This window comes from Calliphora vicina, chromosome 4 (assembly GCF_958450345.1).
Source record: "Calliphora vicina chromosome 4, idCalVici1.1, whole genome shotgun sequence".
Taxonomy (NCBI): domain Eukaryota; kingdom Metazoa; phylum Arthropoda; class Insecta; order Diptera; family Calliphoridae; genus Calliphora; species Calliphora vicina.
In genome coordinates, this window is record NC_088783.1 from 103,319,819 (window position 1) to 103,346,708 (window position 26,890).

General features: G+C 34.2%; 2 protein-coding genes across 2 annotated transcripts; one reads left to right on the plus strand and one right to left on the minus strand.

The window, feature by feature from the left end:
- Window positions 1-1,102: 1,102 nt before the first annotated feature.
- Window positions 1,103-1,994, minus strand: LOC135957069 (keratin, type II cytoskeletal 1). Its single transcript, XM_065507730.1, has 2 exons — window positions 1,835-1,994; window positions 1,103-1,684 (listed from the first exon to the last, which is right to left on the minus strand). Exons 1-2 carry the CDS (start codon window positions 1,899-1,901, stop codon window positions 1,260-1,262), a joined length of 492 nt encoding a protein of 163 aa, XP_065363802.1. The 5' UTR covers window positions 1,902-1,994; the 3' UTR covers window positions 1,103-1,259.
- A 10,333-nt stretch (window positions 1,995-12,327) lies between these two features.
- Window positions 12,328-13,058, plus strand: LOC135958933 (uncharacterized). Its single transcript, XM_065509884.1, has 2 exons — window positions 12,328-12,478; window positions 12,561-13,058. Exons 1-2 carry the CDS (start codon window positions 12,424-12,426, stop codon window positions 12,953-12,955), a joined length of 450 nt encoding a protein of 149 aa, XP_065365956.1. The 5' UTR covers window positions 12,328-12,423; the 3' UTR covers window positions 12,956-13,058.
- Window positions 13,059-26,890: the final 13,832 nt, after the last annotated feature.

Below are 26,890 nucleotides of genomic sequence, written 5' to 3' on the forward strand. Positions count from 1 at the left end.
TGTCAAAATTTTACCCCCTATAACTCAGAGAGTTCTCGACCGATGTTGTTGAAAAATTGTGTCTGAGTTACTATCCAATAGAGCTAACCTTGGTGCAAATTTCATCCCGATCGGAAGACATCGATTTCAAAAGTTGGTTCACTTGACATGAAATTCCCCATATATATGTTCCCATTGATCCTATATGGAGCATAGGGCCTCATCATTACATTATTTAAATATAATATCTCAAATTACAGAGGTTTTGCTAAGAAGCTCAGTGTAATACCTATGATATTTGAGCATATTATCACTGATTACATGTATCATCAATAATCGTCTATTCTGTCATCATGTCAGCACGGATTTAGAAAAGGTTGTTCTACTACAACGAATGTCCTTCATCTTACAAAAAAAGTATTTCCAAGGATTTCTACAAAGAAAACAAACTGATGCGATGTATACTAATTTTAGTGAAGCTTTTGATAAAGTGAATCACAACCTTCCATACTGTGAAACATTTGCTGCAAAACATTTGAGTTTGTTGATTAAAGGGGAAAGAGGAATGGAAAAGGGTACTCTGTTTCATGTACATGAAGTTTTTGTTGATCATGTCATCCACATTTATTCTTTCTAATTCGTTCTGTAGAGAAATGTCAAAACTGAAAAACAAAAACTTCACTGTGTGGACACGAATGCAGTTTCAAAAGAGAATTTAAAAATGTTTTGCAGCAAATGTTTCACAGTGTGGACCGGAACTTATTAAGCAGGACCTTCTGGGTTTTTCATTTCACAGCTTAAACTGGATAAAATTGTATATTTTGGATAGAACTCAACGTGTTAAATTTCATAACACTTCAGAAATATTTTGGTTACTTCTAGTGTACCTCAAGCTAGCCATCTTGGTCCAATTCTCTACTCCCTGTTCATCAATGAACTTCCGGAAGATTTAAATGTTTGCAACATTCTACTGTATGCGGATGATGTTAAAATCGTGTTGAGTTTCTCTCAAGATGTGGATAATTTTTATCTCCCATTCGATCTCAACAATTTATTTTCCTTGATCTCGGAATTTTACTAGACCATAAAGCCAGCAAAATTAATTTAAGAAACGTTAGAACCATTTAATTTTTTTTTTAATTTTTATTATTTACAAAAGAAAAATAATAACTTTTTGCTCCAAACGAACATAAAGGTCAACAAAACGAGCACTTATTATACATATACTGAGTAATATTAATAATCATTTAAATTTACACTATATTGTGAAATTCTAATGTTTAGGATTTAATTATTAAGAACAATGCAAACAAACCAATGACATAAAAAGTACTCCAAGCAGAAGCGTAGGCTGATGAAGATGCTGAATTTTGATTGCCGGGACGATTTGTATTGGTACTAGAGTAACTGTGTGTACCGGTGTAACCCGGTTGTCCTGGTTGTCCAGTCTGGCCGGGTTGACCACCAAAACCTCCTTGGCCACCACTATATGAATGTTGACGACCATGTTCATCGGTTACATTTACATGAAAGCCACCATTACCGCCAGAGCCACCATAGGGAACACCATTAGCGTCTATACCACCATAACCATAACTCATTTGACTGTTGCCATTAGAACCAGGTTGTCCAGATTGGCTGTTGGCGCTAGACCAGGAACCAGCACTGCCGCCATTATTACCTCCCCAACCTCCTTGACCTTGTGCTGAAATTTAAACAATAAATAAATTAAAATAACCAAATTACTTAAATTGTAGTACAGAAACCAATAAATACCAAAAATTGTGATTTTAATCAATTAATTGCAAATTTTTTTGTTTAAGTATTAACTCATCCGAATTTTATTGCGTCTTACCTGCACTCATTTGAACGTGACTCAATACTATTAGAACACCGGCTAAAACAAACTGAATTGATTTCATCTTGGCTGTTGTATGGTTTTTAAATAACTAATACGATATGTTTACAAATACAACAACTTTATAAACTTGACTCATTTAGTGTTTTCTTCCTAAAATTTCCAAAATATAAACAAACAAAAATGGGAGAGAAACAGCAAATACATTAGAGCTCTCTTCGCTTTAAATATACAAAGCGAAATATGTTAATGAATAGTGTTAAGTATATAAAAGGTCATGACGAATCATATTTGCTCTACATAATAATCGTTTGCATTGATTCTGTGACAGTAACATCACTAGAGTAATAAGTAGAGTTTTTCACGGGAATTCCCGGGACGAGAAATTCCGTAAAATTTTCAATCCCGGGAAATTGTGCGAGAATTCCCGGGAATTATTTTCCATAGTTTTATGTCATTTTTTTAACTCGATTTTCTCTAAAATATGCTTAAGCTCCAAAACAAATTCGTGAATGTTCACGGTCACAGAATTCTATCCGATCGAAAGTGGAATTATTTTAGTATTTTGCTTTTTCACAAAGAATAAAACTAAAATTTTTGGAATAAAACATCTTTCCGTGGAATTGAATTTTGTTTTATATTATTGGGTTTTCTTCTAGTTTAAATTAACTAGAAGCAAAACAATGCAATTCAAAATTAAAAAAGAATAAAATATATATTTTTTGCGAATTAACAGAAATAAATGGAAATTGAGCCATTCCGATACAAATGACAAATGGTGACATGTTTGTATATAACCCAATTAGAAATCGTGTCAGTTTATCTCTTTATATTAAATTTTTACTGGATTTTTTATTTGTATCCAATTACATTTTAAAACCAGACATATTTTAGATTTTTAACGAAGTCTATATTCTTAAAATTGAGTAATCTGTTCTAGGCGGGAATTCCCGGAATCCCGGGAAATTACAATATGAATCCCGATTTCCCGGGAAATGAAAAAGTGCGGGAAAAGAAAAACTCTGGTTATAAGTTATTCAGATCTGGTATTTCGAGGCTTTGTTGTGGCTTTTGACAGATGCACAAAATATCAATAATCCACCAACTAAATTTATTTCTTATATTTCACTCCAATAACACTGTGCTCGAAATTGACACTTTTTTTGTAAAGAAGGGCACCCAGTGGGTTAAACTAATTCGGGTTCGCTGAATTCAATGGTGTTAAGCCTTACTTAAAGGTAATTTTTCGTTTTTTTCAATTTATTCAAGACCGTTTTTGAGTTACGCGAATATATGTTGTGCAACCTCCTCCATTTTCGAAATATCGGTATATCTCGAAAATACGAGCTAACCTAAAAATTCTTGGGCATATTATTATATCGAGTTTACTCCTAAAGGCTCCATAATGTGGTCCTAAATACTTAAAAAAGTAAAATTTTAGCACAGTGGCCCCATATTGATGTAAATTTACATCTAACTTTAGTAGAAAGTAAAAATTATAAAAGTTTTAATGAAGTACAAAATAAAGGAGTTAAAATTGATATCTTTATATTGGGTGTATGACTTAAAAATGCGGGATTTCTTAAATTTTTATCTTTTGGATTCTGAGTCAAAATAACTGTTCATATTTTGAGGCCAAGAACAAATCAAGCCAATATCGGATACTCCAGTTCCAAAGTGAAGCGCATTGATCGAACAAAATATTCGTCGGGCGGGGCACGGTCTGGACTCTAAAGAGGGTGAGGCATGTCTGGCCGTATATTATGGGTGTTTTTTCGGCCAATGCTCGCTTCAAATCCGTTCAGGTTCCTTGTGATGGTCTGGTCAGATTTCAGCAGCTCATAATAGATAGGACCAATGGATATTTGGCTTTTTATCTAATGAAAATGAATTTATTTTATAAATCGATGAAACACATTAACCATAAGCTTTGGTGAGCAATCGGTGTGCTTCAGCGCCACTTTTTTTCAAATTAAAGCAAAACTTCCCTCATATGACGATTCGTTGGTAGCAAATTCGACATATTCGAAGCAAAAAAAAACTTTGTTGTTTACACTATAATGTTCAGTAACCAAGTGAGAATAAATGACAGAATAAAAAAAAAACGCATTCAAAAGATATGGCGTATCTTTGTTAATCTCGCTTTTTTAAGTCATACACCCAATATCTTAGGAATATATCAACCAAAGATATCTAAGAGATTGCATCAATGATTTAAATAAATTAAATATTCTTTTAAATATGAAACATATGTAGCTTACAATTGCCACTCATGATGGATATAGTGGGAAAACTCTCTAGTCGAAGACCTAACTCATTTATCAAAAACCAAAGTATCAGTCAGAAGGTATTAGTAAACAAATCTGTGAATATTTTTAGTAATTTTTTTAAATGATTTTTTTCTAGTTTCCTCTCTATGGTTAAAAATATTAAATTTTTTACTATGTTGGTGAGTCATGTTTCAAACACTCCAACGCATTCAGTATATCAGCTAAGTAAAGTGTAGTGAATTGCTTTAAATATTAAAGTTCTCATTCAAAACAAATTTACCACAAACACATAGTATATGAATTACGATTGTGTGTTAGAATTAACAATATAATGTTAGGGCTGTTGTTTTTAACTCTAAATTAAACAAGCAGAACTTTGAAAGAATTTAATCTGCAATTTTCAAAATACATATTAACATAATCAATCCCGGGAATTCCGCAAAATATTCTATACCGAAATCCCGGAAAATTATGCGAGAATTATAAACACAACATTGTCAATTCAAAATTAAATTTGAATTAAATTCTAGGGATACCGGGAAATTTAAAAATTAATCGACACAAATTAATCGGTTTATTTGTTATTTGAAAATCGTCAAATTGTAAATTAATTTTAAACACCCAAAATTAATCGGTTTACCGATTGACGGTTAATCGATTGAATATCCTAGTATTTACTTAAACTATCAAATTAAATGAATTGATTTTATCGATTAGTAGAAGCTTCCGTTAAACATGTGTCAAAGATATTGTAATCAAGCAAATCAAACGTAACAAAATGTATTATACAGCTGAATGTTGCCAGAAAAAGTAAGGACTATTTTCTTTTTATTTTTTCAAACAAAATAGATATGATTGAGTGAATTCTTTTTTATCTTGCTATGGGCGGTACCACGCCCAATTTTCGAATTGCGCCCGGTTTTAGCCAAGAAGCGCACAATGGTATCGAAGTAAATTCCGCGAAGTTTTGCGACTTTCACAATTTTAGTTTAACAAATATTCCATAATAACTATTTACTTTTTATGAGAAGTGCCACGCCCACTTGAAATTCCAAAATAAAGAGTATCTTATTGTTCCTTCCAGATATAGAGGAACACATACAGTGGATAATTTTCTAAATTTTTCGGTTTTTAGCCGCACAAAGGGGCCTTTGGCCGCACTGTGACCTAGTTCAAAAGTGACTCAACTCAAAATTTTAATTTTTCAGAATTCAAAAAAAACTATATACCAATTGAAACATAAAGAAAGACATAACAATTTTCAGCAACAATTAAAAACAGCAAAATACACTGATATTTTTGTTATAGATAAACAAGTATATTGTGCATAGTTTAAGCCATAGAGCGGAAACTCTCCTGTCAAAGACCTAACTCAGTTGTCAGAAACCTAAGTGATGAGAATGTATTAGTAGAAAAAACTATGTGAAAACAAAAACAACACTCGATTATTTTCAGTAATTTTTTTTTTTAGTTTTTTTCTAGTTTCCACTCTATGTTTCTCTATGATTTAAGCCATTGAGAAACATATAGCGGAAACTAGAAAAAAAATTACTCAAAAAAGGTACACATACGAGTGTTGTTTTTGTTTTCACATAGTTTTTTCTACTAATACATTCTCACCACTTAGGTTTCAGACAACTGAGTTAGTTCTTTGACAGGAGAGTTTCCGCTCTATGTCTATTCTCTATGGTTTAAGCATATAAACCCGAAAATGAAATTTGAGAATTTTGAGTTGAGTCATTTTTGAACTAGATGTGCGATTTGTTGAATTATTATATTATTAGTAATCTGTTAATGCCTAACCAAAACTGTCTCAAGCAACCTTAAGAATTATTTTTTTAAATGTATCAAAAATTTTGTTAAAGAATTAAATATCCAATAAACAATAATTCACATCATGTTTTTTAACATTTCAATATTTTATTGTTTATCATTTAGTAATTCTTAAAACTTCAAGTGGACATGGAAAACAAATTATTAATTACTTCCACATTTTAGAAATGTCAATAAATACATCTGAGTTGATTTTTTTAAATAGTTAGCAATAAATCACACTTTCAGAGATGATTTTCAAATTGTTTACTGAAAGATAAAAATTAATTATAAATAAGCTCTTTGCTAACTCTCTGTTAAGTCAAATCGGTCTGCTAGTTAGCAAATCGATAATTTTAACTGAAAAAATTTATTTTCCGATACAAACATTTTCATATTAACGGCGCAAATCGAAGTACAAACGACGCAAGTTAGAAGACATGCGGCGCAAACTGAAACCAAAACGACGCAAATCGAAGGACTAAAGACGTAACTTCGTCTGCCATGCGACGGAAACTGAAACAAAATCGACACAACTTCGAAATCACAGACATTTTAAAAAGACGCAGAACGAAGCGACGCAAATCGGGGTATTGATGTATTGAAAAATTTGACTTTTGACCTTCACGATTTAAGGTTTAACGTCTTCCAATTTTAGTAAAACTTTCAGACTATATTTAGAATTATATGGCCTATAATATTCTGTATAAGTTTTCTCAAAATATATTAATTTTGTTTCTACATTTCCTGCAACAAATTAATGTCCTGGGGAATTTTTAATAACTTTAACATTTTATATCTCATTACAATTACGTACACATTTCTATTTTTCAAATTAAATTGCAAAAGTAATTTTTGAATGGCAAAATTTTTATAAATACTGAAAAAATTGCATTTTTTCCCCTTGTAAATGCATCTCAAAACTTCAGAAGGCTTGCGGCACCTTACCAAAATTCACCAAACTGGGGGGTGAGACTGGGAAAAATCAAACTTTTCTTGGTTACGGCAACTGTACTGTGTTCTTGGTAAAAATATATTGTTTTTGTACACAAATAATAGTTATTTTAATTTAATTTCAGCAATATTTTGGTTACAACAATCAATTTCAGTGAATTTATCAATAATATTTATATTGGGAATTGATAATGATAAAATGATTACTTTGAATCATAATATAATGTCATTGGATCATAAATATGCAATTGGTCACAATATGATTTCATTGGATCATAATATGATTACTTCAGAATATAGTATGATGAAGTATTACAAATATATTTGATCATTATATGATATTTTATGATACTAATAATGATCATAATATGTTTGGAATACAATCATAAATCTTATCATAATATGTTGCTCTTAGATTATGTTTAACACAACCATGTTTAGGTTGAAATTAGCACAAAAATACAGATTTACATAATAAAGAAGCCAATCTTTTACAAAACTGTTTACGGCTGAATCATTTCATTAATTAACATTTGCCAAATTTTTATTTTCGTTTTATGTACTCATCATAATTTTTTTTGGTTCACTTTTATTTTTAAAATGTAACGCAAAATATGTATGTATATTTAGCAGTGATGGAATTTGAACATTTATATTTAGTGCCAAATTGATGTATAAATTGTGCCAAAATGAGTTCAATAGTGCCTAAACTACTTATCACAAAGTAAACATAATTTGAATCCATTTTTGACGCAATTTATACATCAATTTGTTAAAAAGTAGTGGTAATTCAATTGAAATATACTGAGTCATTTGATACTAAACTTTGCAAATGGAATAATGTAATTATGATGCCCTCAGGTTTGAGGGTCGATTCAAATTTGTTTTTCAACAATATCTCGCAGATTTTCTAAACTGTAATGGCGGGTTTTTGACTTGAAAATTGTAGATTTAATTAAGTGTTTTTAGGATGTCGATTATTTTGTTTTATTTTCTAGTTTAAGCGTCCATCGAGGGTTAATCTCTACAAAAAAAATATTTGTGAAGGATAACATAATGAACATAACGCTAATGAAAATTTAAGAGACTTGAAATTATATTATTTACATAAATATGTAGATTTTTTATTTTAATTAGTTTTTGGATATTTTTTCCAATTTATTTTCTCAACACACACAGCCAGCTGCAATTTCCTCTTATTATTCATATTGTTACGAATTTGCACTAGCGTTTTGAATTTAACGGTTTGTAGCAACTGCCAGCAAAATTCATCGTGTTTATAAACATTTCCATCAGTAGAAGCTTCTACTTATCAACAATGTTGATAGCATGCGGTTGTTAGCAGTGTTGCCGTTTTGATTATTTATAACCAAAATTGGTTATTTTTTTTCCTGATGTGTATTTATTTTTCATTTTGGTTACTTTTTTCAAACATTTTGTTATAGTCGGATTTTTCATTAAAATATATATATTGGTTTAATTACACAGCGGAACAGAAATTTTGGTGCCGGAAATTTCAACAGCGTTTTGTACGCGTTGATGAACCCTCAGTACTATGTTAAACTTGTTTTTCCAGTCAACTCTCGTTTTCGAAATATCGCGGTTTTTTTTAAATTTTGAGTAATGCAGCTTAGAATGTGATTTTTTTAGCATGCAACTGGCAGCGTTGCCACTCATAAAATATTTTTCCTACCAAATTTCTAATTAAAAACTACCAAAACCTACCAAATTTAAAATATTTGAGAAATGCTATATGGATTCGTTTCAAAATTAATAGTTAACAGGGCACTGCTACACGTTCAATATATATTGACCGCGATCCAGTATCGCGATATTTATTGAACGTGTAGCATACGGTATTGATGGATCGCGATCCAAATCGCAGAATAACCTCATTTTGCGTGATCCATTTCAATGGATCGCGATCCAAATATCACAATATATATTGAACGCTGCTATAAAATTACCCAGAGGAAGAAAGTTATTTAATAGCACTACAATCATAAATATGTTAAAATCGTTCAGTTTTCGAGATTTTATTTTTGAGTCGATTTAACGACTCTGTCTGGCTGGTTGTATTTCACATGTATTTCACATAGCCCCCATATAAATGTCCTCCAGAAATAAGACATTATCCGTCATAAATGCTTGATTAATATAGATATTAAATAACATTTTTACAAATAAATTACACCTAAAAATACAATTCATAATTGACCATAAGGCCCTCTTCCGAAAATTATTTCAACGAGCATAAAACTCCTAAAAGTGTTGGTATCCCGAAAAAATTCAACACAAATAAGTTTTATATAGAAATAAATTACGCGTCCTAATTTCCATAATTGGATATTTAAAGTGTCAGATGAAACTGCAATATTGAAGCAGAGTTTAACATATATTATTAGAAAATAAAAGTTTTGAGAGTCCTTTGGCATTTTTTGAACTCAACACTACTAAATAAATACACATTTACCTGACTAAACTAAATATTTAAGAAAATGCTATCTTCATATTTTGCAAATATGTAGTTTTATTATTTTGGCTTAACATAAGTAGTTTTTTAGTTATTATTTTAATTATTTTGTTTTTAAAAATACTTCTGTATTCAGAAACATCGTAGCCTACCAAAATACGACAAATAACGGAACAAACCAACCAAACTACCAAAAGTCAATTTGTTAACTTGAAACTACCAATTTTGGTCCAATTGGACCAAAGCGGCAACGCTGGCAACTGGTCTACAATGTAGACCAGTAGACTCAAAACGTTTGAGTTCCATACGTTTTTTTATTATACAACTAATAAAACACAAAATATTATTTATTATGCCGTCTTTTTAGAAAATTTTTTATATTTCAATCTTTCATTACACTATTTTTCGTAAACAAATGTATGCATTATTGCCATACTTTCTACTGAATGCTTTGCTTAAGTAATCAAATGATGGTGAAACGTAAACCGGTAACCGTTGGTTAAATGGTCCCCGTTAAACAAACCGACAGTTAGGTAATTTACCGGTTAAAATGAAATAATCGTACATTGTAAAAATGGCCGTAAATATGTTTACATTTTATTTAGGATTTACAAATTAAATAAACATAAAATAACAGAAATTCACAACATACATAAATTATCATATTTTAGTTTGTATATTTTTTTTATTTATTTTAAGTTTGTCAAAATTGCTATTCGTTTGTCAAAAATTTGTGTCCTATGAGTAGAGATGCCAAACGGGGAATACCGTTCCCGAAAATCCCGGGATTTTTTAATTTTAAATCCCGGGATTTTCCACATCCCGTTTTTCAAAAATAAATAGTGGAAATTGTCATTTTTGTGTGCCTTTTTCATGCATTTTGATATTCTACATGCCCGAATATCGCAAAGTTGTTAAGCTCAACTTCTGCTACAACATATGTAGTTAATAAAGGAAAGCGGTATTTTTGGTTTTCCTTGAGTGGGGCTCTAGAAAATCAATTATTCACCTTTTTTTGTAAACTATATAACAAAACTCAATTTAAATCCTCTTCAAACGAAATTGATTTTATCTCAGAGCTCGAACAAAATGAAAATATTTCGATTGCTCAAAGGCTAAAAGATATTATTAATAAATGTAAAAAAAATAAAATTTAAAAAAAAATATTTTTGAAATCAAAAACAAAAAGGAAGTAAATTTTTTTTTATTTGATTTATATTACTTTTCTTTGAAACTTAAATTAATACTAAAACTGTGTGTTCATTGCCACTAAAACTACAAAAAATATAAGTTCATTGACAATTTCTGGTCCAAGAAAAGATAGAAATAAATATACAACTTCCATCACTTTTCATGGTATAATCTGAAGCATTTCTGGTGCCATTTGGAATGCAAGTATATGGAATATCCTTTGCATCCTGGTACTTTACATATACGTTTTACAGGTGTATACTCCCGCCAATGTTCAATACCATCAAAACTAATCGAACCTGAAGAAGCCCTATCATATGAGAGTTTTGGTTTCGAAGTTGATGGAGTGTTAGAAAAATCTACGTCCTCAGATACCTTAAGACTTCCTTGTTTTCGAGAGAGACTTTCAACCGCTGACAATACTAGGAATCCATCAGCTGCATCATTCCGGAATGCTAATAAATCCATTTGATATTTTTTCTTATGTTATTACTATTGCAACATTCCAACCAAGAGTTGCATACTGCTAAGTCGAGAAAATGGAAACTCTGAATATCCAATTCTTGTCCGAATAGAAATTCGGTATAAAGATAGCAAAAAGTCCATCTTGTCGACTCCTCCCATATATTAATTATATACATCTACAACGTTAGGTTGTGATACAACGATCTTCTTCTTTTGCTCAGAACAAAATCTGGTGACCTTTTTTGTCTTTATCAGCATAAGTGACGAAACCAATTGAACACAGCCCCCATATAGCCATTGCAAAAGGATAATGTTTTGGTTCATTTCAATGCAATAGTCATAGCTACATCTTCAAAACTTTTTTAAATCCTTTTATTCCGGTTCTATTTCCTCGTATGGTGCTTGTTGCCCATATTCCCTTCTCTAGCAAATATATTAATAAATTTATAGTGGTAAAATAATTATCAAAAAATAACTTGTGGTTTTTATTTTCTGGAATAGTTTTACATAGACGAATGACAATATCAGAGCAAATAAATTTCCGTTGGAAAAAATGTATGCCATATGTCATAGTATGAACTATGTTTCGTATCTAACTTTTTGTACTTAATAAGGCAATGATTATCTACTAAATTAATTACATAAATTATTTTTTAATTTATTTTTAGAAAAAACTTCAAAGGAAAATATAGAATTATAAAAAAAATTACAATAAGTATTTTGCCATAAAATGGGCTTTATAAACTGGCTATGCCATATGGCATAGAAAAACCGAAAGGGTTAAAAAAATATTTTTTTTTTGGTTACTTTTTTAGCATTTTGGTTATTTTTTTAAACAAACTTGGTTACAAATATTTTGAGGTTGTGGCAACACAGATTGCACCATCGATTTAACCGGCGAAAATATGATAATTTCTGGCTTTTTATGAAAAATGTTGATTAGTTACACAAATATAACTCTGAATTAAAATTGTAATAAAATGTATTATACATTTAATAGAACGAAAATAGAACATTATTTTTAAATCTAATAAATTTTAAATCTAAAATTCATAATTATTTGTATTCATACTCTATTCGCATTTCATTGTGTTGAAAGATAAGATTTATATTATTTGTTGTATTTAAATAATAATTAAAATATATAGGTACATTTTTAATTATAACACCAACCCATATGCAAACAAAGTAAAAAAAAAATAAACTAAATAGTATTTTAAATAATTTCCAATTTCAAAGAAATACATACTAATAAACTGTAGAAAAACACAACAATATAAAAACCCCACACAAGTGTCACTCATTTTGCAGTAATCGTCTGGAAATTCAAATGCAATCATCTGTTAAATTGTAATTCAGTTAAGTAAAATCTGTTGTTAGACGCAGTCAGTCAAGTCAGTATTCGGTAAATCCAGAGAAACATGAAAATTGCAATTGCGTGTTTTTTATCCACATTTGTGGTGATATTTAATGATGGTACGAGTGTAACATTTTAATTGCTATACAAATTTGAAAAAAGATAAACTTAATTAATAATGGAATTATATATGTATTACAGTAAGTGCTCAGGGTGGAGCCCCAGGAGCTTATGGGGGAGGAGGTGGCGGTGGAGGTCCCTATGGCGGAGGAGGTGGTCCTGGTGGAGGATATGGTGGTAATGGCGGAGGAGGTGGCCCTGGTGGTGGATATGGAGGTAATAGCGGAGGCTATGGTGGCCAAGGTGGTGCCGGGGGAAGCGGTGGTTTTGGCGGTCAACCTGGACAACCAGGCCAACCAGGAGGTTATGGTGGTAACGGCGGTTATGGGGGCAATGGCGGTAGCGGTGGTTATGGTGGACAAGGAGGTCAACCTGGAGGCAGTGGCGGCTATGGAGGCAGTGGTGGTTATGGTGGCCAGGCAGGCCAACCTGGTGGCTACGGCGGTAATGGGGGCAATGGTGGTTATGGACGCTAATACAAATTCAATAATGCTGAGCATGTCATAAAGTATAACCTTTAAAAGTATCTAATAAAGTTATTATTAAATTTTTTTATACAAATATAATTCTTTATACATATACAGTATCATATCTTCTGCAATCTTCCACTTAGAATTATTCCATTAGGTCTACATTAACTTTTAGCAGCGATAATTCTGTTATTGGAAGGATGCAAGTATATCGGCATTTTTAGTTTAATTTCGATTCTATATATTTTTGAACTAATAATGGTTTTGATGATATGCTAATGCTTCTTCGTTACTATTGGTGATAATAATAATTGAGCTTTCTGCTGTTGTCTTTATAACATCTTTCCTTGCCTTTCAGAAAATCCTACATAATAACATCTTCATAAAAACTGGAAAAGATATTCGTTAAGATTTATTATAATTACATCATTTGTAATGCGGAACTCGAAGAACGTCGTGTTTTATATTTAAAATAAAAGTTTTAAATACACTTAAAAACAGGGACCGAAAATAATAATTATTCTTGAAATTTCAAAGGAAAAAAGTCATCACAAGAGAATATCGGAGAGTCAAGTCAAGCATACCATTTGGATCGTTTTCAACTATATTTTCATAAAATAACATGCTTTTTAAATTCCTGATTTTTATTTTTTTTGTCAAAAATAATTGTTATTTTTTGATTTTTTTTTGTCCAGAATATTTGTCAGACTTTGATTTTTAATTTTTTTGTCAGAAATAATTGTTCTTTTTTTTCAGACATATTTGTCAGACTATGGGCCGTTTTCTCATTAGGTGATTATCTTTTTTCCCAACGAAAAATTGCAGATTAAAGAAATTTAGTTTTCTCAATGTCTCATTTGATTCTATTCTGTCGCAAAGCTAACCCGACCTCATCTGCTAATTATTTACATATTTATCGTACAGATAAATCCAATCAGCTGACTGCTGTTGATAGTTTTTTAGTGTTTGTGTTTTTGTAAACGATATTAAATAGATTTTATAAAAAAAAAAGTTTAATAGAGGAATTAACATTAATTTGATGAAGGATGAACTCGAAGAACATGAGTTCCAAGTGAATGCTGAAAGAGTTTATCATACCAGGCCTACATACTGGCATATATGCAGGATAATGAATTTTTCAAAAGATTCCGGCTGTCAATGCTGCTGATTTATGTAAACCTGTTGTAACTTGAAGGCAGGGTTCCCAACTTTCACGTCTATTTTGAGAGGTATTGCCAACTGAAAATAATGTTTTTTGTCGGTATATTGAGAAAACAAATATTTTTAACGGACAGTTTATCGGACTAATAAATTTATGTCGACATTTAGTAACAGGCAGTTTGTCGATACATTGAGAAAACGGGCCTTATGATTTTTATTTTTTGGTAGATATAAAAATAATTTTTTGAATTATATTTACATATATGGCGGATTTCACGTCAAGTGAACTTTTAAAATCGATGTCTTCCGATTTCAACAAGATCGGTCAAGAACTCTCGGAGTTAGAGGGGATCAAAATTTTGGCCAAACATGTGATTTTTCTCATCCATGTAGCTTATTACCTATTGTTCTTAGCAAAATGTGTCCCAAATAGTTTAGATAGCTATTTCTTCAATCTTTCGAAAAAAAATATTTAAAATAAAAAATTTTTAATATTTTTTTTCCGTATTCAAAAACTTTTTTGATTCTTTTTTCCAAAATGGGCCCTTTTTTTCTTCTTAAAATAAAGCTTAGATATTTTCCTTGAGGACATATTTGGTCGCTTAGTGGGCTGCGAGTTCGATATCTTTCAAAAAAAAATGTTTTGTAACTCAAAATATGCAATGACTTTTTTTTTGCAAAATCAAAAACTTCGTTGACTTTTTTTTCGAAATGGGCCCTCTTTTTAATTTTTTTTTTGCTCAACAGAAAGCTCAGATATTTTCCTTGACCTATTTAGTCGCTTAGTGGGATGCGAGTGGGATATCTATCAAAATAAAAGTTTTGTAACTCAAAATATGCAATTTTTGACTTTTTTTGCAAAATCTATTTTTTTTTTAAATGGGTACTTTTTGAGTACCTATTAAAGTTTTGTTAGCGCATTTGTTTTTTCATTACTCTTTCGGTCGTGTTCGTACATGCACTGTTATTTATTTAAATATATGTAAGTAAGCGAATGCATGTAATGTTTTTTGTTGTTAAATATAATGGACCACTTCTTATTTATATTTTTGGTAAATTCTTTAATGGTCCAATATACTATTTTGTAAATTTTAGTGATAGTTAGAATCGAACCTGCAAATAGAAACAGAAATAATAAGGATAAAAAAGAGGTCGTAAATCACGTAATTGGAATGTAAGAAGGCGAAATTATTAAGAAATTCCGGAAAATCCTATGTACCATAAGGAAAATCAAGAAGATCAGTTGAAGAACGAAAAATGGGACAACCGTGCGAAGAAACAGGCCGATTGTGATGTACTGATCCATTGAGTGAAGCTGACCGACAACATTTATTTGATAATTATTGGACCAAAGGCAAAGAGAATATATAGCAGATAATATAGAAACAATACTATCAAAAATTCCGATACTCATGAACAGGAAACTTCCGCAAGCATAAAAACGCATTTTTTTTTCGGTGAAAGATATTAAAATTAAAGTTTGCAAGCTTTTTTCATATCTACTCTTGGAATAAGCGATCGATATATACACACAACTTTATCGAAAGAGAACTCGAATGCATTTGCCAATCCCGACGTGAGAGGAAAACGTAATAATCATGCCACAGTCGACCCAGCAACTAAAGACAGCGTTAGGGAGTTTATAAAGGCCATACCCAGAGTTGAAATCTTCACGCGAGTTTATTGAAGGCAGTAAATGTATTGCAGACTTATATCGCGCAAACAAGGAACTTCAAATCAACATTAATTTACCTTTTGCACATTCGCATATATTGTATGAAATATTTAATACTGAGTTTAACATTTAATTTTTTAAGCCTAAAAATAGGATCAGTGCGACTTTTACGAAACATACAAAAATGCAAATGTCCAGCAAAAGTTAGATTGTATGAATCTCACACATCACACCAGGAAGAGAAGGAACTGTCACGAAAAGAGAAAGAAGAGGACAAGAAAAAATCTCATGTAGCACTGTACGATCTGCAAGCAGTACTGACATTACCAAAAGGCTTGACATCTAGTTTGTATTATAAAAACAAAATTAACTGCTACAACTTTTTTTTTTTTTTTGGAGAGAGATAGAAGGAAATCGAGGATCATTTGAAATCGGAAGCTGTGTTCTGCGGTATATTGAAAATATTGATATTGATTTTATTTGTTCACAATTTTTGTTCTTTATGACAAGGGGTGCAACTTTGCCTCAGAAAGTAAATAAAATTCCCAACTGTTTGCAAGATATGAGCCCGAGAAAATTATTACTTTGTTGCAAAAATGACACTGAGGCCCCAAAACTTTGGGGGCCCATAAAAAAGTGCATTACTTTCGGAAAAAGTGCATTACTTTCTTTTTTTTGTTTTTTATCACGTAGTGGTGTCCGTATATGGTTATTTTTTCGTGTTGCACTGTGTATGTCACCACAGTGAACGCAAATCTCATTCATGTGATCCGAGAACTTTTGTAGGCATTGTTTTATTGTATCTCGCAAATTTGTAAATGTATAGTTATGAAGAAATGCTTCAGCATATTGACATATAATACTACACAGCAATTAAAACATTTTGGTGGTCATGCTCAATTTGAACATTTTCCCATTCTCTATTATTAATTTTATTTTCAAAATTTCAAACATTGCATTTTTTTTAAACGAACCATTTTTAAGGGGATCTAAAAAATAAAATTGTTGGTTTTTTATGTCTAAGTATGAACATGAAATCAAATTTATCTAATGGCAGTTGGATGTCGTTATCAAAATAAAAGAAAATTTTACCTTCTTCTGCTGACAATGAATAGGCAGATTTTACACTTTTTGTTATTAAAATATTTAAATATACATATATCAATTATATTATTATATAAACATTTAGTGGCATTTAAACTTTTAAATTCAATTAAGTCTACCGTTAAAGGGTAGGGGGAACAGGGTTATTTTTATATAAATTATGAAACGAAAGAAATATATATCTCTTTTCTTTTAAACCCCTTGGCCAAGAAGAGCTTTTTTGTTAAATTTGTTCATATGCAATTGTTGGGCAAATCCTCTTTTTATTTTCTTTTCGACCTTTTTTCCACGTATCTTCTTCATGTTTTATAATTTTTTTTTGTGGTTCTGTTGTCTTTTTAATCATTTGATATTTCGTTTATATATATATTTCCAACGTCATTCATTTTAGCGGTAGTTATACTCTGTTGGAATGATATTGCTCTTGCCCTCCAAAATAATATTTATTGTTGTATGAAAATAATTTTCCACGGTACTATTTCAAATTCTTGAATTGTTAGGGTCTACAAATTTTCCCATAATGTTTGTCCACAGAGGAGCATAGGGCGCATGTTTTTTTAGCAATAACAATGCAAATTTATCATTATAATAACCATTAGGTACTTTTGAATTTGTTGTAGATTTTTTTTATATTATTATATATTTTTAGTCCTGTTAAGTAATATGGGTTTTTTTTATAGTTGGGACAGTTGATATCCTCAACTTTGTTATCTTTATTTTAATTGTAATTGTTTTTTTGTTTTTGCAAATTAAAAAGGTTTTGGCCATATAATGCTCCAAACTATAAACATTTTGTTCTTTATTAAATGTTCTTGCGGCTTAATTTATTGCTGCTAAACTCCAGTCTAAGCAAATTCGATTACAAGGCCACATTATTTGGTTCTTTATGCAGAAAACCTTAAGAAATAATAAAAATATGTCTATGTCATCTGAAAAGTGACTGATGAGAAGAGATTAATGGGTATTATACATTTTGTGGCATTTAAACTTTTAAATTCAATTAAGTCTACTTAATTACACTGGAACAGTGTTATTTTTATATAAATTGTGAAACGAAAGAAATGCATATCTCTTTTCTTTTTAAAAACCTTGACCAAGAAGCGATTTTTTTTAAATTTTTTCATATGCAATTGTTGGGCAAACCCTCTTTTTATTTTCTTCTCGACCTTTTTTCCACATATCTTCTTCATGTTTTATAATTTTTTTTGTGGTTCTGTTGTCCTTTTTATCATTTGACATTTCGTTTATATATATACATATTTCCAACGTCATTAATTTTAGAGGTAGACCCCTTTCACACTAGGCAATGTAGTTGCGCAAGTCTCTTGTGTTTGTAGATGCCAGAGGTAATGTCGGGTTAAGGAGAAGAAAATTTTACATGCTGTTTGTTGTTGGGCAAGAGACTTGCGCAACTAAATTGCCTAGTGTGAAAGGGGTCGTTGGAAAGATATTGCTCTTGCCCTCCAAAATAATATTTTTTGTTATATGAAAATAATTTTCCACGGTATTATTTCAAATTCTTGAATTGTTAGGGTCTACAAATTTTCCCATAATGTTTGTCCACAGAGGAGCATGGGTCCATATTTTTTTTAGCAACAACAATGCAAATTTTTCATTATAATAACCATTAGGTACTTTTGAATTTGTTGTAGATTTTTTATATTATTATATATTTTTAGTCCTGTTAAGTAATATGGGTTTTTTATAATTGGGACAGTTGATATCCTCATCTTTGTTATCTTTACATTCTTCCATATCCTCAACATAAACTGTTTCAATGCCTTTTCTTAGAGCTGACTTAGATTTTTTCACCAGTGTAACATATTTGTTTAGTAAAACCATCCCGTATCCATTCAACAAATTGTCACTTCAAAATTGGCTTCAACATCCTTATACGATATTCTTATGAAATGGTCGCAACATATTTGTATTACAACTATTTTTAAAATTGTTTTTTTGTTTTTGCAAATTAAAAAGGTTTTGGCCATATACTGCTCCAAACTATAAACATTTTGTTCTTTATTAAATGTTCTTGCGACTACATTTATTGCGGCAAAACTCCAGTCTAAGCAAATTCGATTACAAGAAGGCCACATTATTTGGTTTTTTATGCAGAAAACCTTAAGAAATAATAAAAATCTATCTATGCCATCTGAAAAGTGACTGGTGAGAAGAGATTCAGCAATGGGTATTATACATGTTGTGGCATTTAAACTTTTAAATTCAATTAAGTCTACTGTTAAAGGGTAGGGGGACAGGGTTATTTTTATATAAATTGTGAAACGAAATAAATTCATATCCTTTTCTTTTTAAAAACCTTGAGCAAGAAGAGATTTTTTTAAAATTTTTTCATATGCAATTGTTGGGCAAACCCTCTTTTTATTTTCTTCTCGACCTTTTTTCCACATATCTTCTTCAAGTTTTATGATTTTGTTTGATAATATGCCTCGCTCCTGCTTCTCTCTTATATGCAGTGTTGTTAGGCTTTTTTTGAAAAAATCGTCACATGTTGTATTTATGATTAAAATCAATTTTTATTTATAAAAATGGTAATTTTTTAAAAGAAAACAATTCAATAACATTTATTAAAACAATAACGGCTATATGCATAAAAAAACCTTATTGTAGATTTAGATTTAAATGCACAATAACTAATGTACTGATTTTCGTTTAAGCTGGCAATGCTTCTCATTTATTTCCCCTTTTTCGTTGTTAGTGTTGCTTTCAATTTGGATAAAATATTCGTTAATTTTCTTTTTTCATTTATTGTTTGTAGTAATAATACATTTTTGAAGATAACAACTAATTTTTAGAGAAAAAAATATATATTTGATTTTAGTACAAACATTTTTATATAGTTTATTTCAATTATTATTAAAAGTATTCGAATGACGAATATTCTGTGATAAAATAAACATCACTGTTTTATAATTTGTTTTATTAGTTTATTTTTATTGAAATTTTGTTAAATTTTAACAAAATTTAATGAATTTCTATGTGGAAACACATAGTTTAAATTCCGGAGTGGGTATATTAGATTGTGTGAAGGTTAGGTTAGGTTATGAAGGCAGCTAGTTATCAGCCAGCTCACTTGGGTCCATGAAATTGGTCCCTTTGTGTTACCCTAAAGATCATGCTCAGAACCTTAAGAGATTCTTCACATGTCAGACCTGGGTTCAATGCCGAACCAACCTGACGCACGAATGAACGAATCCATCCTCCTGATATCAAGAGTAGATAGATCCGCTAGGCCGTGCAAAAATGGACTACCTATTGTCGCAGTCCGCACCCCTGCTAAGGCAGGGCAAAGACAGAGGAGATGTTCAATCGTCTCATTCTCGTCTTCATCATGGCAACTTCTACAGAAGTCATTATATGGAGTATTCATTCTCCTAGCATGCTCACCTATCAAGCAATGCCCCGTGAGCACTGACATCAGAGCTCGAAGCCTAGCCCGAGGTAGCCCCGTGAGGGACATTGACCTACGATGGTCATAAACGGGCCAGGTGAGTCTCGATATCGTGCAGTTTGTCGAGTTAGACCATCTGAGTTGAGCAGACTCAAATAATTTACGCTGTATGATTGACTTACAGCAAGACAGCGGTGAACCGACCAAGTTATCGATCTCGTCAATTTGTAGGCGAGAGCCTCTTTTGGCCAGTTCATCCGCAATAGCATTGCCAGGTACACCAGAGTGACCAGGCACCCAGAATAACTCCAGGTTAGAATGTCTCGCCATCTCATTAAGAGATACCCGGCATTCATGTACCAATCTGGATGTCGAGTAGACGCCAGATAGGGATTTGATAGCAGGCTTACTGTCGGTACAGATTCGGATATTCACACCAAATAGCCTATAGTACTTCATCCAGTGTACCGCCCTTTTGATCGCTGAAATCTCAGCTTGGATTACACTACATTGATCATGTAGCCTGAAACACACCCTCTTCTGAAGATGGGGAATATAGAAGCCTCCACCCACCCCATCCGCAGACTTAGAGCCATCTGTGTATATGACAAACGTGTCCATGGAAGAATTAGACCCGCCCGTCAATGACACAGAGAAGCGTCTGTCAATAAAGGGTAAGGGAGTGCAGTAGTCAATATTAGCAGGTATATAAGATATACCGCCCAAAATAGACGCATGGCCAGTACAACTAGACCTCCATGCTCCAACAGTACTTAACCTAACCGCCGAATTTATGGCCAATTGTTTTGCCATCAGATCAGCCGGTAGCCAGTGCATCATTACAAACAGAGCACGAGACGGAGTACTGCGCAGCGCACCCGTGATCATTAGTGCGGATATTCGCAGGATTCTCTCAATTATCCCACAGTAGGTGGATTTACTTAGAGCCTTCCACCAAACTAGTGCTCCATACATTAGTATGGGCTTGACCACCATATCGAAAAGCCATTTCGCATTCCTAGGGCTTATTCCCCAGGTACTCCCAATGGCCCTTCTGCAGGCATAGATAGCGACAGCCGCCTTGGACGCTCTCGCATGAATATTAAGGCTCCAGGATAGCTTAGAGTCTAGTATAATTCCCAGATACTTAGCACTATCCGAGAGTTTAAGTTCCACACCGTTAAGGCGCGGTAATGGGAACGGAGGGATTTTGTACCTTCTGGAGAACAGCACAAGCTCCGTTTTCCCAGGGTTCACACCTAGTCCACTTGCAGTGCTCCACTGGCTGAGTGTACTGAGTGAAGTTTGCAGGCATTGTGATAAAGTGTCCAAGTGTTTTCCAGAAACAGCTACGGCAACATCATCAGCATATGCAACAGTTTTGCACATCATGGAATCCAATTTCATGAGTAACATATTCCACAAGATTCCACAAGAGTGGAGATAAAACCCCCCCCTGTGGAGTGCCCCGATTCGCTAATCTAAAAATAGTAGCAGTTCCCATAGAAGAGATAATGACTCTATTAGTCAGAAGTCTACCTATGAAGCAGATAATAGATTGATCTATACCCAGACCACCTAGAGCCGAAAGGATCGTCTCTGGCGTCACATTGTTAAAGGCCCCCTCAATATCCAAGAAGGCCACCAATGCATATTCCTTATGCTCGAGTGATTTTTCTACGAATCCCACAAGCGAATGTAAAGCAGTCTCAACAGATCTACCTTTCATATAGGCATGTTGAGACATGGATAGTCGGTTCGGGTTAATCGATGAACGAAGGTGTAGATCGATCAACCTTTCCATAGTTTTCAAGAGGAAGGACGATAGGCTAATAGGCCTAAAGTCCTTGGGTCTAGTATGAGATGCCTTCCCTCCCTTGGGAATGAAGGCCACCGTACATCTGGTCCACGACTCCGGAATATATGACCAAGCCAAGCAGGCCGAGTATATACGAGTCAACCAGGGAATAATTAAATCCTCATTCCGTTGCAGATCCGCCGGAATGATGCCATCAGGACCCGGAGATTTATATGGGTCAAAGCTACGCAGGGCCCATTTTAGTCTCTCCTCATTTATGAGAATTGTGACTTCAAAAGGCCCAGTATAAGATATCGCAGTGTTACCCTCAGATAGGGGAACACTGCCAGGGAAGTGAGCGTCCATCAAAACCTCTAGGGTTTCCTTTCCGCTAGTAGTCCAGCTGTCGCTCGATTTCTGAATATAACTCGGGACAGCGGCCGAAGATGACAAGATCCTGCGCAAGCGACTCGTCTCAGAGGAACCTTCCACGCCGCTACAGAAGGACCTCCAGGATTTGCGCTTCGCGTTCCTAACCAGGTTCTTGAATTTATTCACAGAGGACTTGTAAACAGACCAGTTGCCCAGTCTCTTGGCCTCATTGAAAAGTTTGCGACACTCTCTACGAGTGTTCGCTATCTCGGAAGTCCACCAAGGTGGTTTTTTCCTACCTCTGCAGATACTAGGTCTGCATGAATCTGATATCGCTCTATCAAACGCATTAGTCAAATTGTTGACCGCAATTTCAATATCATTCCGATCACTAATGATCGGAGGGTCAGGGAGAAGGCGAGAGAGAGTAGCATGTTGCCCAACCCAATCAGTCCTTCTCCTGTTTCGGATGGGCATAGCCCCCTTTTCACGAACTTCAATAACAAAGTCTATGTACATATGATCAGAGAATGAACAGTCATTCGAAACTCTCCATCCACTGATAAGATCTGAGTGCCTAGAACTAACTAGCGTTAAATCAAGAACCTCCCTTCTGTTAGTAACTACAAAGGTTGGTTCTGAACCAGTGTTGACTATGTCTATGTTATTACAAAGAATGAATTCGAAAATTGACTCACCCCTTGCGTTGGTATCCGAGCTGCCCCATACAATATGATGTGCATTGGCATCAGCTCCAATAATAACCGGCAGATTCTCAACTCTTGCCCTTTCAATTATGTCGCGAACCTTGCTGTTTGGTGGTGGTTCGCTGTGGTCATGTGCCATGTAGCTTGAGATAACTAGTATAGTTCCTACACCAGTTTCCCAGGCCGCTACCACAGTATCTTCATCGCTGTAATCAGAAAGAATGAAGATATTGAGTTTGTTGCTAGCTACTATACATGATCTAATGTTACCTGAGCCTTTCATGTATAGTAGCTTATGGCCTTTGGCACCTAGTCCGCGAACCCCTTCTCGATGGATCCAGGGTTCTTGGATGAGTGCTAGCTCCTCCCCTCTCTCGGACATCCGGAGGAGCAGGGCAGCCGAAGCTGCTTTGGAGTGGTGAAGATTAATTTGAGTTACCTTCACCATCTCCGTGTTTTTGTACGATTGTGACGTTGACGTCTTCTTGGTCCGAGGGACTCGAGTCCAAGAGGGCGTCCACGTCAACTACATCGTCCAATGGCCCAAAAAATTCACACACCATTTCAGAGTTGGAATGGGTGTCCTCTTGAGCAACAGAACTAGTAGTCTCATCGCAAGACATGTCCTCGGGGGTAGGTTCAATGTCATCCTGAACCAGTTTACCCTTATCGTCTCCTCGGTAAACTCTAAGAAAGATCGACTCGAAACCGTAGTAGACCTTTCCTAGATTTTTCCGAAGAGGCGCTAGGGACTCCTGGTTCATGATGACCGTGATCCTCCTGTATCCCCCTTCAGATTCGGAGACCCTGGCAACCATCCAATCATGTGTAGGGATGTCAGGATTTCCGATCCGAAGGAGCTCCAGTATTTCCTCCGGTTTCGCCGGTTCGTCGGGAACTCGGGCTGTGGATCTAGGCCGGCGTGGTATCTCGTCAACAGATACCACATTCAGCCTAGCTCCTTCCCAAAGGCCGTCCAACAGAGCGACAGCCTGCTTAAAAAGCATGGCAGATCGCTCGTTTGAACAAGCCATTAGTTTAACCCGACCGCGATACCAGCCGGCATCATCACACTGAGGGGGGGGTCCCGGGTTCTCTTTGAGAACTCGCCAGAACACTCCCATCAGTTTTCTGCGCACCATATCCCAATTTGCATGGGATATAGAGCAGTCAGAGTCACTCCGATCGATGACAGCCCGAACAAGATGACCTTTAGCCACCTCGCTGAAGGATTTGTTCGGAACGTTGCCGTTTAGGCGCGTCCTTAGACGCATGATGAGGATTCTGCAGGTCAGCTATGATGTTCCTTGCCCAGTTGAGAGATGATAAATCATCAGTCGAGAGTGACTCGGCAGGTTTGTTGCCTAACCGGTCGATAATTTTCTCGGCGGCTCGCCGTCTCAAAAAAGCCCTTCTGGCTGGTGTCACGTGCCTTGTGGGGTTGTTGTCGCCCTGTTGGGCAGGAGGCACAGCTTGGGAACCCGAAAACTTGTTCGCAGTTCCTTTGCTGGCAGGGAGAGGTGTAGCTTGGGTACCCGAAATCTTGTTCGCAGCACCCTTGCTCACAATCGGCACTGGGTTAGCTACAGCCTGAGTTTTCAAGCTAGCAGCTCCCAAAACAGGGGTTTTTACCGATCCTCTGTCGGTACGGGCCAAGGCAGCTTTCGAGGTGCTTGGGTTGAAATTCAGAGGCACCTCGCTGCTTTTACTCTTGCATCCTTTTTTAGAGGATGCAGTCTTTGCGCATTCAGATGTTTTAGGTTTCCCTAAAACTCCTCCTGCTTGTTGTTGAGCGCCAGTAGCTAGCAGATTAGCTCGGCCCGGTGTCGCCACCGAACTAACCTGGATCTCAGTAGCTCTCGATTCACTGCGACCTGAAATCGCCGCCGCGGGAATAGGGTCTCCGGAGATTATGAGGCCCCCGACCGGATACATAGGGCACTGTTTGTTTTCTTCCATTTATCGGACGGACCGACGTAAAAAGTGCATTTTATACCTAGCTGCCAGGTGAAAAACTGCCGCCCCACTGGGGTCAAACAGACCACCAAGCCGCCCAATATGGGAACAGACGCTGGTGGATTTCGGACTCTGTAAGGGAAAGGGACAGAGGACCCAAGGGGTCCAGAAAAGCGGACATGTACTGTCAGGAAGGCCCCAATCTCATTGAAAGGGAAAACCTTCTGACAGTACCGTCAAGTAGCCGCCCCATAGGGATATACAGACGCTACTTGACAAGGGAAGGGTAGTTCTTAGTTCGTGCTCACCATGAGCCTCTCTGGTATGGTTGTACCTGCCAGCACGGCCCCATGGCTCCTTGCACTTAAGCCTCTGCATCGCGTCAAGATGACTACCCATCGCAGAGGGTATAACTTGTGTGAAGCTTCTTCCACAATGTTTACACATTTTATTACTATATGGCGTTGCAGGTTAAAAGTAAATGACAAAAATGCCAATCAAACTCACTTGTGAACCTCATGTAGAACACTGCCGGAGGAATATCATACAAAATCATATACTATTAAAATGGAACATATTCGCCAGCGGAGTGGAAATTGTGCTTATCAATTGCAATATTATCGTCTATTATTCCAAATTTATCTTTAAAATCCTCTTTTTAAGATAAAAAGTAAAAATAATTCCTTAAAGTAGGTTTAAAGTAGGGTCGAACCTACTATAAAATTTGTAGACTTAACAATTGTTTATCAAAGGTATTTTAAGCTATCAATCGTTTATGAATACAACTTTATGAAAATGTTCCTATAATTGGTTTATAAACCTTTTGTAAATGTTTATGCATATGGCTGTTAAACTCTAAAAACATAGAATAAGTACATAAATATTATTATTCGTACAAATTATGTGTACAATTGCTGAATTCACAAAACCCCTTGTATCATTGTATCGAGTGTATTATTGAATTCAAATACAATAGTGTAAGCTTGTTGTTGGAAAAAATTTTCAAAAAACTGGAGTATGGTGGTTAAAAATGTTGAAAATTTAATTTTCATATGCGAATATCTCCTAAGCTATAAGAGATATTTGACAGCTAGGACAAGGTTTTTTATAGTGCTCGATGAGAAGATTATATGTGTGTATTTTTTTTGAAATCGGAACACAAACGAATAAATTGGATTATTTAAAAATATAAAAAGCCCTACTTAACATGTCCTACTTTGAGGACCCTTGGTCGCGCCCCGGGTGAGCCCATGAGGTCAAGGTTCAAAACTTGAACTCGACAACACTTTTTCTTTTTTCTTTTCATTTGAAATTTCATTCAAACCAATCTAACCATTTGGAAGTTACAGATTTATTTCCCTCTTTTTTTCGATACCACTGTGTGTCGCTTACGATAAAATTCGTTTTCTGTAAAATATAAACATTGACTTACGATAAAATCTTACCCCCTATAATTTTTAAGTTATTAACAATTTTGATATTCTGAGAACGCTAAAACATCAGTCGGTCCATAAAATTTTAATTTTTGCAATAAAAAAAATTAGAAAATGTCGCTTTCGATAATTTGGCTATAAGGGCTCGATATATTTACTTATCTAACTAAATATTTACCTAATTAAATATTTTTCTAACTATCTATTTATCAATCTAAATATTTAAAAATTATATAACTATTTCAGTCCAACTCATGGAGTAAATGGAACCCCTCAAAGTTAAAGAAGCAGAAGTCTGAAAAACTTAACTTTAAAAAGTGCGCTGT

What these genes read in the sequence shown, in the direction of transcription:
- LOC135957069 (XM_065507730.1), bottom strand. Translation starts at nt 1,901, where the DNA reads ATGAAATCAATTCAGTTTGTTTTAGCCGGTGTTCTAATAGTATTGAGT. An exon ending in TCACGTTCAAATGAGTGCAG is followed by an intron (nt 1,685 to 1,834) that starts GTAAGACGCAAT and finishes TTTAAATTTCAG; the next exon opens with CACAAGGTCAAGGAGGTTGG.
- LOC135958933 (XM_065509884.1), top strand. Translation starts at nt 12,424, where the DNA reads ATGAAAATTGCAATTGCGTGTTTTTTATCCACATTTGTGGTGATATTT. An exon ending in TGTGGTGATATTTAATGATG is followed by an intron (nt 12,479 to 12,560) that starts GTACGAGTGTAA and finishes TATGTATTACAG; the next exon opens with TAAGTGCTCAGGGTGGAGCC.